The sequence below is a fragment of the Vidua chalybeata genome, chromosome 1 (assembly GCF_026979565.1).
Source record: "Vidua chalybeata isolate OUT-0048 chromosome 1, bVidCha1 merged haplotype, whole genome shotgun sequence".
Lineage (NCBI taxonomy): Eukaryota > Metazoa > Chordata > Aves > Passeriformes > Viduidae > Vidua > Vidua chalybeata.
The window spans coordinates 81,875,463-81,897,063 of record NC_071530.1 but is presented as its reverse complement, the minus strand read 5'-3'; the positions used below and the strand labels follow the sequence as shown (position 1 = coordinate 81,897,063).

At 37.5% G+C, this 21,601-nt stretch overlaps 1 protein-coding gene across 1 annotated transcript in view; it reads right to left on the bottom strand.

Annotated features, from left to right (window-relative positions):
• Positions 1-21,601, bottom strand: part of SEMA5A (semaphorin 5A) — a 312,339-nt gene that overhangs the window by 110,484 nt on the left and 180,254 nt on the right. Inside the window, exons 9-11 of the mRNA XM_053950747.1 lie at positions 12,077-12,362; positions 8,679-8,814; positions 5,161-5,365 (exon numbers count right to left, since the gene is read on the bottom strand). Of these exons, the coding sequence (XP_053806722.1) occupies positions 5,161-5,365; positions 8,679-8,814; positions 12,077-12,362 (627 nt within the window). The remainder of the gene's footprint in view (positions 1-5,160; positions 5,366-8,678; positions 8,815-12,076; positions 12,363-21,601) is intronic.

Here is a 21,601-nt window from a genome sequence, read left to right as displayed (position 1 = left end):
TAAATAAATACATTTTGAAAAAGTCCTCTGAATAAGGGCTACCTGCTCTTGCTGCAGCATCCTATATTGAAAAAACCTACCAGCAACATTTTTAACCATGGGACACCTAGACACTTATAGTGTAGGAAAGAAATAAAATGGAGGAAAGAAATATGAAGATAGGGGAGAAGGGACAAAAGGGAGGGAGACCAACTATGATGTACTGATTGGATTATTATTTTTTCTAATGAAGAAAGACGCCTTTCAAACTTTGAGAGTTTTAAGAATATTTAGTGTTTCTATAGCTTTCTCTACATTTCATGTATTGTTATAGATAATTTTTAGCTCAGAACATCATGAATGCTTTAGTTCATCCATGCATACTTTCCTTGATCTTCCTTTTTAAATAATGGAAAATTGGTCCAGGGATTTCTTCTTGCCTAAAGCCAGCAGCACAAAATGTGCAGGAATTTATATATGCCTCCAGTCTGTGTTAGGAGTCAGTACACTGAAAGATTAAGATGTTTCTCTGAAGTACCAAAGCATATTTTTTATATAAGCAGTAGCTGTTAAGCCCTAACACACCAGAATCTCCTAGCAGAATGGTGACTTGGCAAAGGTTTAGGAAATGAAGACTGTTGACTCAGCAGATTAATGCATTTGTTTGCTTACTCCCAGTCTCTCCTAAAGTAATACTACATCAGTAATACTACATCTATTTAAGGTTTAATCAAATTAGATTATACTTTTATACTCCCTGTAATATTTTTATTCTAACAACAGGGTGGGTAGGTGAGAGAAAGAATGCTCTCTTAACTACTGGCCATCTGTTTCAAAAAATGGGATTTTTGCTTTGAACAACAGACAGCAGAACATTCATTTTTATTAAATCCAATCTGTATGCCTACTTTTCCACTGAAGCTTTGTGTATTTTAAAAGACAGTTCTTGGAAAACATTGGAATGAATTATAGCTACAAAAGTTATGTGGTGTACATCTTTCACAGCATGGTTTGGGCCCATCCTGCTTTACACTGCTACGTGCAAATTGCGTAGTGACAGAACTTACATCAGAGTCGAATGCACTTTCCTATAGGCAGCAGAAAGTACAGTGGCATCTATTATTACATCGTTGAATAAAAATGCAATTTAGCCCAACCAATTTGACATGATATTGGTATACTATAAGCCCAGGATAATTTAGGTTGGAAAGGAGATCAGAAGGTCTCCAGTCCAACCTTCTGCTCAAAAGACAGCTGGCTGTAACACACTGTGTTGCTGTCTGGTCTCGAAAACCTCCAAGAATGGAGACTGCAGAACTTGTTGTTTGACTGTCCTAGAAATTAGAAAGTTTTTCTTTATATCCAGTCTGAAATTCTCTGCCTGTTGTCTCTTGTCTTCTGACCATGCACCAGTGTGAAGAGCATGTCACCATTCTCCACGTAAACTCCCTGCAGGCTCCCCACAATGCCTTTTCTCCTCAAGGATGAACAAGGCCAGCTCCCTCAGCTTCCTTTCCTAGGGCATGGTGCTCCAGCCTCCAACAGAAGGCAGCTCTCCACTGAATTTGATCCATTTTATCCATGTCCTTCTTGAACTGGGGGAGGCCAAAACTAGGGAACAACTTTTTCCCTTGATCTCCTGGCTGTGTTCCTGGTAATACAGCCCAAGATGCTATTGGCTGTCTTTGCAGTGGTGGTATCCCTTCAGCATGTCTAAGTCCTTTGGATGGCACATCCTCCAGTGTAACTACTGGTACCCTAGTGTGGTGCCACCTGCACACATGATAGAAAGCACTCCTTGTCCTCCTCCAGGTCACTGATTAAAAAATGTCAAATAGGACAGTACTTAGCTCCTTATAACTTCTATACATCATATTAAAACTACCCACTGAGCCTGACATCCTGGCACATTTTAGAGATCCAGCTGCCCACCCATATAGACCCTATATTCTAATTTGGATATATGAATATTGTGGGACACAGTATCAAAAGTCTTGCTAACGTTGAGATACTACTTTCTCCTCATGCACAAATCCAGATGTTTCATGACAGAAAGTAATCAGATTTTCAGATGAGTTTAACCCTTGAGTCATCCATGCTGAATGTTCCAACTCATCTTTTTCTCCATCATGTGCCCAGAGCAGTGTGCTCTAAGGAGGTGTCCCCCTTGACTTTCCCAGAGACGGGATGCCCACTAGACTTTTGCTACTCAGGTCAAGGAATCATAGAACTGTTTAGCTTGGAAAAGATCTTTAAGAACATCAAGTCTGATTGTTAACCCAGCACTGATGAATCCACCACTAAACCATGTCCCTAAGCCCCACATCTACATGTCTTTCAAATACCTCCAGAGATGGTGAGTCTACCATTTCCCTGAGCAGCCTGTTCTAATGCCTCAATACTGTTTCAATGAAGAAATTTTTCCTAATATCCAATCTAAGTCTCCTCTGGCAAAACTGGAGGTGGTTTCCTCTAGTCCTATTGCTTGTTACTGTGAGAAGAGACTGACCCTGACCTGGCTACAATCTCTTTTCAGGCCATTGTAGAGAAGATAATGTTCCCCCTGAGCCTCCTTTTCTTCAGGCTAAACAAACCCAGCACCCTCAGGCACTCCTCACAATACTTGTGCTCCAGACTCTTCACCAGCTCTGTTGCCCTTTGCTGGACACCCTCCAGCACCTCAATGTCCTTCTTGTAGTGCAGGGTCTGAACACAGGTTTCAAGGTGCAGCCACACCAATGGTTGAGTGCAGGATGAAGATCACACCCTGGCCCTGCTGACCACACTGCTGCTGATACAGGCCGGGATGCCCCTGGCCTTCTTGGCCACCTGGGCACACGCTGGCTCATGTTTCATTGCTGTTGACCAGCACCCCCAGGGCCTTTTCTGCTTGTCAGCTTTTATTCCTTTGTCTCTTTTTCGAAGATGGAGCATTGTGGTAAAAATTTAATTCCAAATTTCATTTACCACCACTTTTAATAATGCAAATAAATTAAATCAGGAAAGATGTAATGACAACATTCCTCAGACTGGTAATAACTGTCAGCCCAGTCTTTCATCTCTCCCAAACATACACATGCTCTATGGTGTTAGGAGCTTGAGGTAGAGGACATTTAATGTGGGAGTAAACCTGGACACTGGGGAAATTCAAAAGCCTTAAACTTGGGTTGTTTCCAAAATTATTGTTTATTTTCAAAGTTAAGGCTGCTGCCTTTTACTTTCTGTTGTTTACAGAAGTAGTGGCATTTTTCTCAGTAATCTTTTACCATATTCAGTTTATGATGAAAACTCAATGCTAACACCTCCACAGTTTCTACATAAGCAAAGGCAGGGCTCAGGAGAAATAAGATGCTGCACAATTAACAATATAATGAAATTAAAATTATGAGCTGTACCCCAGAAGAAGGCAAAGTTCCACCTTTCTCCTACAATCTTAATATATAAATAAATTATACTGTGTAATTCGGTGCATCTTGGGATTTTTAAACTACACTTATGCAAGGTACCTGTGGTATTTGTATATAAATGTGTGGTAATTTCAAATTCTACCAAAAGTGAGTATTAATATTTCTTAGAAAATAAGTCTTAACACTTACACTCCATTGGGGTAGAAAGAATGTTAACAAAATTCACTGTGATTCAGTGAAATACATTAAATAGGACTGACTACATCAAGAAAAAGGCAAGAATAGAATGGGGGTTTTATCATATGCTTTCTCACATTTATAAAACATACACTGTACACTTAAATTCACTTACTCTTAAATTCAGCATGTACTGAATTTTTACTAAAGATCCAGCTACGATAAGTACCCTGCTTCCATGGATGATCAAAACCAGACGTACAGAGAAGAATGAAAGGCAAGCATACATCACAAGGAGCATAGGAGCAGTATCTTTTTCTCAGCAGCATAAAAAGAGCACAGAATCACTCCTGGACACAATTTATTAATGAACCATGAAGCATAAAATTTTAGATCCTCACTTGCTGACTCAAATGTAAATGGTTATACACAACAAGGGAAACTGAAACCTAAAGACAATCAGAATTATGACAAAAGTCATTATTCTTGGTCCTTCCAAGACTGTAAATAATGTAAATATCCCACAATGTAGCGATAGTCTCTTCACATAAAATCAATTCAGTGCATGTATCTGTAATTCAGGTTTGGTCAGGGGGCCTCTACAATACAAACACCACTTAGCATTGACATGATTTCACTTAAAATGTTCTGATTTACCAACTAGCAGGCCGTTTTGACTACAACTGGTCAAATCCAAGCATATTTTAACCTATCAAAAGATTTTCTGCTACTGCCCAGCTTTCAAAGAGCACAATGAGACAAACTGAACATTAAGAAACCATTGCTTTGATGAACTATTCCCTACTAACATGCATAAGCCCAAGTACTTAAGAACGATCCTAAGTTTTATACCTTGAGGCTTTAAACATATTAGTCCACTGTAGTATTCAGTCTATCCAGTCAATTCAGTCCTATCTATTCAATCTCAGCTGGGGACACCCTTGTTCTGCAAAACAGTTCTCCAACATCCTTATTATTTTCAAGAAGATTGAAATTTTGAAGCAAGAAGGCAATAGCTCTAATGAAGGCAATACAAGGTGGAGGGTTGTTTTTCTTTTCATGCTAAGCTTACATATAAATGGGCAAAAAATGAGGCACGGTATAAAACTGAACAATAAATATCTGAAAATGAGATGAAAAGAGAAGTTAATAAAATATATTTGAGCAAAAAATTCAGAAACAGAAAGAGTAGCTGTATTTGATATTTACAAAGTTACTTCTTTATCAGAGAGTCCGAAACCATCTTGTCTTGGGCCCTTAACTTTGTACCCTCAACTAAGTAAATGGAACAAAAGACGGTGAAACTTTGGAAGTCTTGTTTGTAGAATTTCCAACGCTTCATTTCATTTACAAGCTTCACAGTGTCAAAGAGAATAGGAAACATACACCAAAATTGGAGTTCAGAAAACAATATAAAAGGCATTGTAATGGCTAAATTTACTATTCAGAAAATGTAGAAGATAGACAGGTGATTGCATCAAAGAGGAAAAGCTGATGTTCAAGGCGCTGTACACGTATTTCATAAGTAATTAATAGCACATTAAAACCCAAAGACCTCGTAAACTTTTGCAGTTATCCCAGCAAGGAAGATTCATACCTGTGGCAAGATAGATGATATGGAAAAGCGTGTCCTTGCCCTGCACAACATCCACAACCACATGGGAAAATCGGCTGTTGTCTTCCATGAAGTAAGGAATTGGAATAACTGGTTGAACAACCTCATGCATTAAAAAGAATTTTTGTGCATCTTGAAGATTTCTCTCAGTCAGATTTACATACAAACCCTGGTCCATGGTGCCACACTGTAAAGACAGAAAAGTAGCATGACTCTATGTGCCAACAATAACAATATATTTACTCTCTAATTTACAGCGCAAGAAAATAAAAGCAAAAGCATATCTCGTAATGGCAATGTGGAATTCGACGTTCAGGTCCAATTTTGGTGATAACCAGATTGTCCAAGGACTCAGGGAACTCAGTTTTCCTGAGGCAGTACTATGGAGGCTCCTGAATTCTAAACAATATGGAAGAGCACCGGACTGACCAGCACAAGTGAATTACAGAAATATTTTGCTATATCCTATGTTCACAGGGCAGGAAGGAGAATAACTACCATCCAAAAAACCAAATTACTTCCTGTCTAGTTTTCCTTATAATTTTCACAGACCTCAGTGCTAAAGACGTAACAAATTTTCAAAGGAAACCTCATGCCCTCCCACAGCCAGGGTCTGACAGGAATCCCAGGTGAAAGTACAACATGCAGTTCTAGTTCTTCTTAGGATTCCATCTTAAGTAGCAAAAATTGACAGTGCAGGGCTCTATTAAATATTATCCACAGCAAAGACTTTTTTTTTTGCATTATAACTGACCATATTTTAAATACGAAAACTGTGCTCTTTTCTTACAGGAAAACATCCACTAGTTGCATGGACAAGTTTCAAACATAAATAAACAAAGCAAAATAACTGGGAGTTAATTTTAACATATTTGTGTTCAGCTGAAGACACAAAAGAGAAGGCTTCTTAATGCATGGGAACATATAAACATTTACATGTTTACTCAGGCATAAATGCATCAGAGAAGTAAAGTACTACTTCACAACATTTATCAAATATTTGAGTGACGTGAAAGGCATAACTAAGTCACCATTTTCATTCTGCTTTACTATGTTATAAACTATGCCATGAATTACAGCATGAGCAAAATAATAGTGTGCAAAACTGAACCAGTTATTTTTTTTATTATTACCATGTTTTCAATCCAAAATTGAGTGATTGTTCCAAATCCACAAATGCTTTAAAAAATCAAACAAATTATTTCATAATGGGAGATCAGATGATGAAGAATAATAAATTAGCAACTGGCAGGAAAAAGTTACTTGCTCTGTATGTCAGACCAGTGAAAAAAATAAACCACACCAAAGAAGTTCTCTGGATCTATCAAGCAGGAAAAATTCCAACTGAATACCCATAGTACACTGAAATGCAAATTGTCCTTTGTCTTATGATAGACATGGGCCTGTCTAAAGAGAAAAGCAATGATCTCTGAAGAAAACAATGTTCCTCAAAACTGGGACTCCAATAGTATTCTAAAATGGAAAATAATTCATTAATATAAACCAGCCTTGGAATTGCAATGTCTGATGTTACTATATCTACTTAGCATCACAGACTTCTCTCTGTTGCTACTGAGTAGGTGAATACTCAGAGGATAAATCTACTCCTGGGACTACAGGAACAGAATTTCTGATCCTTTATCATAACTACTCTACCAAAGAAAAGTCCTTTCTCAGAAGGAAACCAATGACTCAGTCAATGAATATATCTCATCCATGTGAGGTGTGTACTCTAAAGTCACAAAGTCAAGTCACAAAAAATGGTTAAAGCTCTAAGCATTAGACTGGCTTCTGTATGCATCACTGCTGCAGCTATGGAGCCAGAAGTGCAGCAGAAAGTTATTCAAGGGAGTGAAAAGCAGCATCAGCAAAAGAAGAAAAGTTGGACATTAGAGATACCTAGAGATCAGTTGACATCAATTGCCTTCAATATTGTGCTGTAAAAGGCCACATTACAGCTCTTATCACTAGCTCTGCCTTCAAAGCTGTTTGTGGCTCAGTGAGATATGATACAACTGTTGTCAATGTTCTTGTAAATTGGATGAAGTACTAGCTGTATTAAAATCAGCCAGGCCATCTAAGAAATAAATTTCAACACCTGTCTTGACTGGGACTTGGAGACATACACTAACAGTACAGCAGAGACCTAAACTGGTTTTACACAGCCATCAGGCTGTCATCTTTCTTTGTAAGTACCACTCAGTATGGGCTGCTCTCACAATAATTAACACCACATTAATGCAAAGTTTGTAGGGAGAGTTTAGTAATTTTTATTGCATGTGCTTACCTAGACAGAAAGGCGATAGGATTTTTACATACTAGCATTTTTTAAGGCTTTCTCCTTCAAAAATTTAGCCTCTCTTAGACCCTTTTCCTATCACTATTTTGACAATACAAGTATTTCTACAACAGGTGGAAAGCTGCATACAAATACAGCCTGCTTCTGCAGGCTTCTGGCATACTTAGAGTCTTGTCACTTGGCTGATGACAAACATATTACTTAGGAAAGATAACATAGCTCTAGCCTGTAACCTGTGCCTTATTGTCCCTCATTTGCATAGATCAGGAAGTAATTAAAACTACCCACAATCCCCAATGGGTGATTCTTTTTCATGCTAGCAAAGATCTTATGCCTTACAAGCTGCTGCTCCAGGAGCAGAAGTGAACTTGTGAAATTGCATTGAGATTAAGTGAGAGTGAAAGGTGGATAGAGGTGACTACACTTAAATACCTTGATGAAAAGCTATTGCTGTTAATCACAACATTAATGCTCCTTTTCCTTCCATATCCCTTGTAAGAAGTACATTCGTTAAAATTGTTCTAGCAGGAGTGGTGACTATGCAAAAGATGAAAACAAAGCACATGTGCTTACTGAAATACCCCTTTCTTTTTGTAGAGTTCCTCTAAACGACCCACCTTGGACTAACTGGTTTTACATTGTCAGCCAGCTGCAGATTACTACACCCTCTGAGGCCAACAAGTTCAAATGAGGGGAAGAACATGTCACAAATCCTTTTAATCTGACTCTTCAGGGAGTGTGAACTACCTTGCACATAAAAATATATAAAATTCTGATCACTCCTCCTTTACCACCTCCCTCTCACTTTCTTTTTCTGCCAGACACTGTTCCATTTTTTAAGTCCTAATAGCACAAATACAATGTAAAAGAGAATAGTTGTTTGATCATACTTCAGACAGGAGTTAATGTCACCTAGACAGACAACTATAGAGTTTTATTTTGACACCAGGATGAAGTTAAGCCTTTTTTCTCCTACTCTTCAAAGTACATCTCTTTTTCAATTAAAATAATTTTGTGGAAGGATAAAATTAAAATTAAATATATTGAAATAAGGGGCTCTCCTAAGCACTTTTTAAAATGTAGGGTTTTTTTAAGGTCTTAGGCTACAACATAGTGAAAAACTGAATTTATAATTTATGAACCATACAGTACTTTGAGGAAAGCTCACATAAAATATTGTCCTTCTCCCACGTATCCATACCTGAAAATTAGGGTTAGGATTTGGATATGGAAGCCAAGCAGAGCGAGAGTTCTCCTGATATTTGAAGGGTCCATTAAAGGCCTGAGTTATGGCACTCAGATTGAAAACACAAACTGCTGAGGCTGCTATGCTGTTCCTGCAAAATAAATAAATATATTAACCTATGTAATAACATTAAGTAATCAAATTGCTGAAAAATAAATAAAAAAGGCAATAACTCTTCAATCCTACAAGTAATTACTGTAGTAGATAAGATCAGCCAGGAGTTGATATCTCAAGGTAATATATGATGAGCTGATTAAGCATAGTCATTGCATTTAAAATATTTGTCAGCCTTACCAAGAAGCTGGTGTGGGGAAAAACTCAGATCTTCCTTCTTTCTGCTGCTGCTCTAATACCATACTATACTTCTAATACCATGAGACACCTCTTTTCTAGGTACAAAGTTCAGGAAGATATTATTCTCAGGGTTCAGTAAAGTTTCTTCCATACAACAAATGACTACATGACATAAATAAGGTTTTACAATGTGTGGTATGTCTCTAGATCCTACGGAATCCCTGGACAAGACATGTCCACAAAAATCCTGCCTTCCAAGAGATGTTGTACAGCAATAAGAATGCAAGTTGCAGAAACCCATCAAGAGAAAACAACTTGGACTGCTTTCAAGATATCATGTTAAAAAAATAAACATCAATAAATGGCAGCTGGACAAAACACAGTTTCCTGTGTTTGCCTTGAAAATGTGATGTACAAGGCAATAAAGTAATTCTGCATAGTGTAAAGAATATAATCTAAAAACTATGAAAGCTCCTAATATGGAAAGCTGCATTGTTCCTCTCCTCATTTTGAGATAATGGAATGGATAATGAAGGTGTCAATTGCACAGATTTCCAGCTAAAACTGCTGGCAACTGATCCACACAGCACTCTTCTGTATTCTTTTTTTTTCCCTATTTTTTTTTAAGCTTAGCCTGGAATTTACACAAGGCTTAAGTAAACTTACTATAGAAACTCCATAACGATGGGAAAAAAACCCCAACAACTGAAAAAAGAGTTAGGGTATACGGATTAAATACCAGGACAAAAGAGCAATTTGCTTTTTTATGCTTGTCTCTCTTATTTTAAAGGAAGCCAAAAGGAAGCCCAAAACTTGATGTTCCATACTTACAACTTCTGTAGAATCAATCATCATTGGAGCTGATAAATCCCTGCTTATATCACTAAATGCATCTCAGTAATATTATTAACTGAACCAATGTTTTCTTGAATTTCATGAAGTCCTACAAGGACATGAGATGCAGGTTTATAGATTTTTTGGATGGTCTGAAAGAAACAAAATCAGCTTTTTCATGCAGCAGTGGCTACAGTGGACTTGATAGTCAACCACATATAAAAGGTGCAGGTTTGGCTGTTAGAGAAATGTTTCCATTTTTTCCCTCCACAAGTATATTAAAAGTATACTAAAAAAGCATTAAGGTCCAATAAAGTCATTGTAATTCTGCAGATATTGAGACTGGAGAATTATGAATGCCACGAAGTTATATCTGATGCTGTTACATGAATAGAAAGGAATACGTTGTTCCTTGTCATAGGAAACACTTGTGTTTCTCTACTGTCACTTGCAGGCCACAAAGGTGGATCATATGAGTTCCACAAACTATCTATGAACAAGTAGTCAGCACGGGGAAGTAATCCTAGCTCTAAAATATTTTTAAAATGTCCAGAAAATTTAGTTACAACATTTGATGGCAGGCATTTAAATAGAGCGATTGAAAAACTCTACCCTCAGACAGTTATAATTAATTGGTTCCTCTTTGAACAGTTCATCTCTCTTGGACAGTCAGAACATTGGGCCATGGGGGAAGAGGAAAGGAGAGGCAAGGTTTAAAATACTGTCTACTTTCATTTGGCAAAGGTAACCTTAACAATAGCAAGTCCATTTTCAGGAGAGCCAGGAAGCATCAGGAACATCATTCCCCTTCCATGGCCAAAGCCCCATGGATTTTCTAGAGCAGAGTTCCTCTGCTCAGGCTTTTAATGGCAGGAACACATCTAGGCTACTTTGACTTCTCAAGAAAGATCTGGTTGAAGAGTGTATGTGGATGCCACCTGACAAATACCTGTCTTTTAGTACATGAACTAACTAGGAAAACAGAACAAGAAAATTAAAAGTACTGATCGCAACAACAGCGAATTTCCTTATCCCCAGTAATCTCAAAGCCTCTGCTACTCTCTTTACATAAACAGTGTTTAGATTCCCTGCATTACTCCATTGCAGAAACAGGCTGAGCTCATCATCCAACGTCATAGTTAGGAATTGCCACAGCCTGGTGCAAGTACCTCATCACTAGTCTTGTTCACAGCCTGAGCTGCCAGCCCAGGGGTGAGCCTCAGTCTGGAAGATGCCTAAATGAGCTCAAATTCATGCTCACTGTCTAGAATGCATAGGGATTACAATTTTTTGGCATTAACTTGTGAATGCTTCCACCTGGTTAATGGATATTTATAAAAGGTAGGTATGCCTGTGTTCAAGGGTCCCTTACCTATGTTTTAGGTGCCTAAGGACCTTTTAAAATCCTAGACAAAACTGATTTACACAGAAAGACAGTACAAGAAGGTCGGAGATTCAGAACTTGAAATGAGAAATTATTCCAGTGGTCTGAACATTGGGCTGCACAGCCATAACACAGAGGCTGCTTTTGCTGAGCAGCATTTGAACAAAAGTCATCATGTTTAAATTTAAAAAGGACATTTCTGAGATAAATGTCTCTTTTTTTTCTATGTCCATTCAACTTTTTATTATTTAACAAACTTGAATTTTTAAGACCCAATTGCACTTTTTTTCTTTCATTTTACCTTACTGATAAGACAGGTTCACTTAAAATTATGTTAAATTCTTGGTTTGACCTTCAAACTTGCATAAGGCTATATTTGGACTATATTAAAAGACCAAAGAGCAGCTCTTATGCCATTTTGCTTAAGATGAGTTCTCTATGACATGGTCAAATTCCATCATGTCAAATTCATGATCGTGTCACATTACAATTATAAATTATTTATTTCATAAATACATCATGTGTTTATGTATTATAATAGTAAAATAAAAATTAACTACTTTCTAACAATAAGTAAAGAATATGACAGAACAGTCTTAAACACAACTGGCTCCCTGCAGCAATGAAATATTGAGAATTTATTTCTTCTCTCGTGTTTTCAACAATTCCTGTGGGAAACATTTGGAAATGATACTTGTTCACAGACAACAGTGGATTGGGCAAAACAGTAGTTTGAATTTATGATGTTTACTTGGCATATGCAGAAGAGAGTAGCTCAGAAGTTCTAGGTTTTGCCATCACAAACAGCAAGAAAATAAAATATATTATTCAGTTTACTTACACATTAGTGGTAAAAATCCCATAGATCAAGTCCAGTTCTGGCAGGAAGAAAGTACTCTGAAGTTCATTATAGTAAAATGGAATTTCTCCAGGGCGAGAGCAGTTCAGACGAGCTTTCATGAAGGTAGTCCAGGTATCTGCCAGCACAAACTTGCCACCAATATCATTTTTACACACTCGAGCAGCACGAGAGAAAACTGTTTTCCCACAGTCATGTTCCACTGCATTTTCCCGGAAGAAGAAGTAGGTAAAGTTCCCAATATCATAAGATGACACAAAATTTGGTTCTGAAAATAACAGAAGGAAAGATCATTTATTGCCTTCTTGTGATATATGCACTCATACTAACGTGGAAGTTGGACTTATCTTCAAGCATTATATTTAGATAAACACACTTTTTAACATCCTTTAGGGATATGGAACCATGACATCTGAATAGGCCAGCTCATGTCCAGCTGAGATTACGAGATACATGATCATGATACACTGGGGTTGGCTGGGTAGAGTTAATTTTTTTCATAGTAGCTAGCGTGCCACTGTGTTTTGGATTTATGCTGGAAACAGTGCTGGTAATTCAGGGATTTTTTTTTATTGTTTTTTATTGTATATTGAGCAACATTTACACAGAGCCAAGGCCTTTTCCTTCTCACACCAGCCCACTAGCACAAAGCCAGCTAAGCTGCCATCTGGGGTCAAACCACGACATGTGGCCTGACAGGTTTTGCTCTAGGTATTTACAGAACAAGACTGTGCTGGGCAACCTTGGCCCAGCTCACTGTATTCCACTATCAAAAGTGTCTCGGTGTTTTCATTCTTCACATAAGGGCACAGTGAATTCTTACGATGTAATTGATTTATCTTTTAACTCTGTTTCTGCTTTCCCACCATGCCATTACTCCAGATGAGCAGGATAACAGGTGGTAATTGATGGTGAGTAAAAATGTGCTCAGAGGCTGTAATTAAAAGGAAAGAGAACTACACAAGAACATTTGATGGTAAGATAACTGCATTTCAACCCTATCTTGCTGAATGCTTTTGAGAGCATTACAGATTTCTTTTTTCTTATTTAAAAAATGATTTAAAACTAATCAAAAAACTCATCAAAAAACCAGATCAAAAACCCAATGGTGATGAAGGAGAAATTAGAGAATATGTAAAAAATAATCAACAGATGGCAATACTTCTTGAAAGAAAAGGAAAAAAAGGAACAGTGGATACCAAAGACAAACATGTGATCCATTTCCTGTAAGGATTACTAGAACTGAGCAAAGTCCATGACGTTATAAGAGGCTGACAACTTGACAAGTTCTTAAAGGAAATATAAATTCGATACACAGATTTGTGAAGAAGAACCCCACTTGTGCAAGGAACCATTTTAGAACACTGATACCTCTGAAAAACAAGAAAACTTTTTGCTTCTCATTTCCAAATTTTATTCTGAAGAGGGAAAACAAATTAAAAACTGTTTTAAAAATACCTGTTGTGAGGAAGCACTTCAAATAAAATTAATAGATAAACATTTTTTGACAGCACTATTGTATAGAAAAAGGTTGCTGCAATTCGATGTAAGCATTTCACAGGAGGATCTCAGACCTATCCGAACTTTGGAGGGGCACTAGAAAGGCAAGCAAGCTGGCAGTGCTTCACAGCAGTCCAAACTGTCAGAAAACTCTTTTTCAAAGACAGACCAGATCCCAGCTAATGTGGCCTCTTGTACTGCTTCCATCTCTATCTGCTGTGCTGAGAGTTCCCAGGGCAGGTTTTTGGCAGTGGTAATTATGAGCTGCCTCAGAGGTATGAAGCTGAGCAGATCCAAGAGTGCTCTCACTCCTCCCTGTAACTTTCACCCTCTGTTTTATGAAGTGCTTCCTTGACAGCAGTCTGGAACACACCACATTTTTTCCACATTCAGAGCTGCACAGGTATTTTGCTGGCCGATCACAACCCAACAATTTTAAGAACATGGTGGTGCCCTGAGCCTTCATAAGTTACATACTATCAGTGTATTTGTCTTTAAAAAAGGGAATAAAAAAGGCAGAATAGTTGGACAAGACTCATATCATAAGAAATAAAATTACACTGACAATATACAAAGAACTAAACCATTAATAATGTTAACCCTATTAGAACCTTAAATCTTCATTCCACATCTGTGTAAAACTTTCATTACAATAGGGATTTTGCTTCAAAGGCTTCAAAAGCTTCAAAAACCTACTGTGCAAATACTCAAAATCAATTTGATCCACCAACAAAAAATATTTTGTACAAATATTAAAAAAAGGAAGCCCTGCCTTGCCATCAGGCCTGAAGATAGTACTCACTGGAGGCCCACTGATGTAAAAAGGTCTCTACGCTGGCACCAAAGAATCTCACTGCAGAGTTAAAAAAACCACTATTGGAAGCACTCAGCGTAAGGAATGATGAATTGCAAAAATAAAACAAACTTCACTAACTATAGGAGTAAAAATAATATGAAATGCATTCAGAATGTATCTGGGGTTCTTGAAAATCCACGTCAACCTTTCAAAAGACAGTATTTTAAAGTTGCACTGATAATCATAATACATGTATAAAAATATTTTATTTTTATAGTATTCATATTTCATGGTTTCAAAACTGAGGAACAATATATACATCTGCAAACACCTTTTTTGTTGATTATGAACCTATTTATTGATTATGAACCGATGAAATTTTGACCTGCTGTTGAAACTTGTGAAATCTGCTTTCATTTGCATGAAATGTAATAATCTCACAGTCACCTTAGGGAATTCAGTGGATATGGAAGGATTATCATGTCAGACTTTGTTTATTTCATTCTCTCTTTGGGAAAAATGAACAGGGTCACCTCAAAACTTCAAAGGAAAAAGTAACTTCTCAGATAGGAAAAATCAGTTTTTATGTGTCCAAGTATTGTGCTGCAAACTGCTATTTGTTGACATGGAAGCTTTACCACATAAGTTTTTAATGCAGCAAATGAAGTGAATCTCTTGTTTCATGCTGACTTTGCAAATAGCTCTTGGAAGGGCAAACACATCTCATTTCTGATTTATCAGATCACCACAAGTGCAAGGATTCTGGTATGTGACACGATACAGCTAGTACGAGAAACGTCAACCTGTAATAATATCTCAAGTATTATATATGACCTCTATAGGGTTCTTTATATACTCAGTTTATGGACGTGTCAGGCTGACTAGACTTTCCCAAATTAAATGGAACCAGTGTAATCAGGAAAGCAAGAAAATGACTGTCAATGTGACCCAAAACATATCCCCAGTGTACATCAGGGAGCAGTGCTACACAGAGCACAAGCCCAAGCACTGAAAGCACTGGGTGGCTGGTTAGTACTGCCCCTGGGCAAACACACTGCTATTTCTGAAGTTTGCTTACTCAGCACAAATCCTGGGAATTTCTACACTTTCCTTCATAAAGCAATGTGAGGACTGTCCAACAAGGATGTTTCCCCACAGACTCTTTTAAGTTACTGCAAAAAAGACAACTCAACCATATGAAGCCAAGATAGTGCTTCAACTTGAAATAATATGATTGCTTTTCTGAAAGTTGGAGACAAACCAACATTTTCTGGGGAGCACAGTCTCTGTTCTTAATGTGAAAGCACTTAACAGGAAGACACAATGATTCCCTTTAGATCACTCTCCCTTTCCACCTGCCAAAGGTGTCATGCATAAGCTTATTTCCTGGGCCTTTTTTATTTAGTGGTGTGGATACACTCTGAGGGGTAAAAGGATGAGATGAACTGTACAGGAATTTTTCTGTGGATAAAAATGGGAAACAGGAGCATAAAAGAGCTCCCTGAGAGCACCTGAGGCAGTCTTGGCCTCTTCTTGCTGTCTGAACTTAGGAGCAAGCAAGTATGATTGTGCTCTTTAATCCACATCACTTCTTCTGAAGCAATCTAACATGGCTTAATTTACATAGTTAGTGGATGCTACTGCTTCCAGAGTGAATCAAATTACAAGAAATTATCTATATTTCTTTAAGGAGGTAACAGCAATTAACCTTAAGGATTTAAAGGTCCAAAGCCTACTCTAAGCAAGTAAGAGCTGTGATTTCCACTGACTGTCCCTGTGAGATGTGACCACTCACATCTGAAGTGCAAGGCATTCAAAGACCAAATAAAATATGAAATTAACCACAGAAATGTTAAAAGAAAGCTAAAATATTATTTTTTTCTGATTTAGACACAGACCAGATTATATATGTATATATGCACAAAAAATAAGACACACACACAAAAATATATGAATACATAATATATTAAAGATCTTTGGAGTCTAGATACTGCTCTAATGTTGAATGACATCTCTCTGGAACTTGTTCACTGACCTCACTAGATTAATGAATCACACCACACTGTTGATCTCACCTATTTCTTCCAAATAATTGCATTCAGCCAAATGCTTAATAGCATTAAATTCTAGAAAGATGCATTTGAGGTTTTTTGAATAAACTTCGCATTTCAGCTAGAAACACTCTTCAAAAGGGACACTTAAAAGTAATGGAAAGAATTTAAGCTTCGGATGTGCCAGTCTTTATTATTTCCTTTCATCTTGTTAACATAATCAAAAAAGTCCCATTGCAGTTGCATTTTGCCATCTCTGTATATTCATTAAATATGTTCATTTAGTTGTGGCCCTTTGCAGCTGTTGGAAAAAAGTACAGACCTTGCATTAGGTTGGTCAAGGCATCACTGCTCATGAAGGTTTAGGGATAAATTTTAATCACAGAGTAAAATTTTCCTACAGCATTATATGTCTCAAAAGTAATACATAACTTGTGATCATCACAGTTATATCCATCCTCAGGAGCTGAACTGTAAAATGTTAAGTCCTGTATGAAACTGCTGGAAATGGTTTATTAATAGCTATTTTTCCTCTGTGTTTCACAATTACTTATGACATGTGCTAAAAATGCCAACTTGCCATAGAGTAGATGGCTACCAATCTGTTTTGACTATTTCCTTTGCAGTGCCTTAGCTCTCCATGATTTCTTTTACATTCTTTTCCTTTTGCTAAATTGAAAATTTTATAGGTATGGAAGAGCAAGGACAGCAAAATACACTAAAACTGTGTATCCCAGACATTTTTTTTTCCAATCTTCTCTTATATTGCTGATAGATTTTATAACACAATTCAGCATAATCTTAAAAGTGGATACTTACTCATTACTTTTTTTACTGATGTAGTCTAATAAATTCTGAAATGCAATTATTTCTTTTCTGAAAAATTGTTTTCAAATATGGTATTACAAAATTCCTTGTATTGTTTCCTGTTGTTTATTTTAAACAAATCTCCTTCATTTTCAAGGTAAAGTGTTCTTACATGGCATAATACTTTGCAATTTATTATATCGTTTTGCTGATGCAAATTTGCCAGTGACAAACTTAGTCACAGCAGCCATTCTGTACTCTAACCTAATACTTACTGAAGCCCTTGAAAGTCATACCTGGAATTCAGTGGATTTTGTCACCTATATTCACTGGATAGACACCTTACAAAGCTGTGTATACAAGGGCAGGGGGTTAAGGGTGAAAAATACATAGGGATTTCATTAATTCATTCAAAACCTCTAGAAATTTGGAGAATGGGGATCTAGCAAAAAATCCAGAAGTTTGGATGGTTACTTAAAATTGAATCCAGAATTCCACACACACAGGAATATACTGTTCCTTAAGGAGATTTTGCCAACCAGCTGTTACGGTATGGAAAGAAAACCCAATTATGATGGCTTACCCATTTCTCTCCAAACATTTTCACTGCCATTTTTTTTCTTTTACCTGTTCTCGTTTTGCACGGAGGGAGACAAGTAAATGACTTTCCCTGCAGATTGTCCATTTGGTTTGCATGGCCAAGCTTTGGTGGGGGGTGGCTATAGGGGTGGCTTCTATGAGAAGCAAGAAGTAGCCCTGCGGACACCAAGGTCAGAAGAGAAGGAGGGGCAGGAGGTGCTCCACGTGCCAGAGCTGAGTTTCCCCTCCAGCTGGAGGTGAAGACCCTGCTGCAGCCCATGGAGTTCCACAGGGATGCAGAAATCCACCTGCAGCCTGTGGAAGAGCCCCATGCTGGCGTGGGTGGATACCTGAGAGGAGGCTGTAACTCCATGGAATGCCCATGGAAAGAGGAGCCCATACTGGAGCAGCCTGTCCTTGAAGGACCACACCCTGTGGAAGAGTGACCCACAGTGCAGCAGTTTGGGGAGGACTCACACTGGAGAAGTTCACAGAGAACTGTCTCCCGTGGGAGGGACCCCATGGTGCAGCAGGGAACTGACCCCTCTCCCTGAGCAGAGGGAGAGGCCATGGGTGATGAACTAGCCATAACTTCCATTCCCTGTCTTCCTGCACCGCTGGGGTAGGAGGAAGAGCTAGGAAAGAGGGAGGCAAGCGGGGGAAGGTGGAGAGTTTTAAGGTTTTATTTTACTTTTCATTATCCTGAAATTATTATTTTACTTTTTTATTTTATTATTTTATTTTACTTTTCATTATCCTGAAATGCTCTGATTTTGTTAGCAATAAATTCAATTCATATCTCTAATTAGAGCCTGTTTAGCCCATAAGATATTTGGTGAGTGATTTCTCCCCATCCTTATCTCAACTCATGAACCCTTTGTTATATTTTCTCTCCCCCATCAAGCTGTGGAGGGGAGTGACAAAGAGGCTTTGCTGGTGAGTGCCTGGAATACAGACAGCATTAACCCATTACAACCTGCTCCTCTTTTCTTTTTCTTTTTTTCCTTTTTTTATTTTTTTCATAACAGAAAGGAAACCAATTTCATAATCATCCTCTTCCTCCTTCACCTTAAGGCTTGGTATGTCTGCTGCTGAAATTCCATCTCTGCCTCCAATATTTCTGTCACAGTATCACACAGAATCACAGAATGATCCAGGTTAGAAGGGTCATCTCACCAACCTCCCTACTCAAATTGGGTCATCCTAAATTATATTGGTCAGGATTGTGTCCAGGCTGTTCTTGAATATCCCCAACGGATGAAACTCCACAACCTCTCTGGGTAGTGTGTTCCAGTGCACAGTAAAGACATTATTCCTCATATTCAGGTAACCTTTCAGTCCCCTCTTTTCTTTGATAAATGCTGGTTTTCATGTGTTCATGTTCCCTGAAATTTGAAATTCTCCACCTTCCCCTGACTGAGATGCATTTCAGTCCTAAGTTCTTTCATTCTTTCTGGGTCATTGTGTATCATAGTTTTGTGCATTAATGAGGCTCACACTCCTGTTGTGCCTCTCCGCAGTTGGGAAGAGATGATCTGCTTGCAGAAGTGTCCTCCTTCCTCATTCAGCCTCTCTGATTGGCACCTGACATAAGCAGGCTAGATGAGATACAAAAGAACAAGCTCTGTCCTCAATAGTCTCCTTGTGTTTTTAATAAATGGTAGGTGGACCTTGCTGTTTTACCTAGGGTAGATAAGAAGTAAAAATATCCTAACTCCATGGGGAATGCTTATTGTCTACCATTTCAAACAGGTAAAGAAATGCTATGAAGGTGTTTTGTAATAACTTAGTCTGTCACTGGAAAAAGGAAATCAGGGAGGTGCCTCCACCTCACACCAACTTACTGCTCTCCTACTCGTGTCACTGCCATCAGGGAGATGTATGAATTTGAAAGGAAAAACACAGCTTAACTGCTCAAGTCTTTCCTCTAGTAGCTGCTCCAGTGAAGAAGCCTAAGGACGGGTTTCAAAACCAGCAAGTATTTTCTCTCCTATTTTAGGATACTGGCAAAAGTGATGATATACACAAAAGAAAATAACCAATCTTATGGGTGGCACAACCAAAGAAATTTAATTATTTATCTCCTTGCAAAATAAGCAAAACTGGCAGAATATGCTTTTCATATTTTCAGTCAGGACTCCTATCTGAAAGAGTACATTGCACATTCAAGCACACACCGGTTTTGAGTTACATGAAATATTACATAATAAAGAAAAGCTTGCACTAGGTAATTACAAGACTTTTCATTAAAATCCAGAAAAATGAAAGGATAACACTGAATTATTATAGCCATTTCCATTAATCCTTAAAAACAAAATTGAAAGAATTAATTTTTATTCTTATATCATAAATTCTCTCTACACATCCTACTAGTAGCAAAAGTTACAATAAAAATCTGCTAACAAACAATAATGGGCATTGATTCAGAGCTGTATTAAACCCCACTACCTTTGTAAGAATTTTATTCTTACTATTACTTGTGAAGACTAAAAGTATCTGCTCTGGATTAATAATCTTTTTATTAGTGTTTTTAAGAAAGTGATCTCAGAAGAACCACTTTAGTGAGAATATTTAATAACCAAATGCTTAGGACAGCAAGAAGGAAAATGGTAATATTATGTCTACCAGTAAAACAGAACAATCCAAACACTCATCTCCTCAGATGGAAAGGCTTCTAAGTTGGAAAAGATTTTATTTTATTTTATTTTATTTTATTTTATTTTATTTTATTTTATTTTATTTTATTTTATTTTATTTTATTTTATTTTATTTTATTTTATTTTATTTTATTTTATTTTATTTTATTGCTACATCTGATCCAGGATTAAATTTTAATCATCTATTGTCTGCCCACTGATGAAATCTTGTGACATTTAGAACACTGTTTTTATTTATTTAATATGTTCCAATAGCATCTACCATTGCATGTCTAGGGTAAAGAAAACAGCTGCAATCATTTCAAGATAGTTGGAGATCCATGAAATTGTAAGGGAAGGCATTTGACAAATCATGAAACCAAATGTTGTAGTGTCTCTTTGTGTCATGAAATAGACAGGGATTTTGTTTTTTTTTAATGTTTTGCCCTTTCATTGGCTGAGGGAAGCAAACTGACATTATAGACTAAGGCAAACTTTCACACTGAGGTATCAGATAACATTTAGTGATTTAAAGATGTCTATTGAAAGGAGAAATACCTTTACTAACTGTAAATGTTGGACTACAGAAAAGTTCAAACAGTGAAGGATTTTCATTGCCAATCCGGACACACTGCAACTGTGGACTGCAAATATAACTATTACACTTACTTCTGTCCTCTAGAGCAAACTATGACAAATTCTGCCCCTGCTGCACTTTGCAGATCTACTTTACAGTAAAGTCTAATTAGAAGCACACTCTATCAACTCCAGATATGATTTAAACATTGTTACACCAACAGCTTAAAGACACTGAAACAAACAGCATGCCAGCTTAATGAAAGAATACTTTATTTTTTATTACTTAATAATGTCCAAAGCAGACTGCTAAGGCACTCTATTCTTCTTATGAAACACTACAAGGGAAATTTTTAAAACATCCCAGCAACATGTTGCCCTTTACTGACCTGAGCAGCTGGCTGAAGCTCAGGGTCTTGCTGACTGCTTTGGTCAGGAGAAGAAATCAGTGGGAGAGATGTCTGCTTTAGACACAACCCTCAGTGTGGGCTCTATCACCTCAAATTGTTTCTCTTAAGCACAGAAACACTTGAACATGGATTCAGAGAGAAAAAGAGTGCAT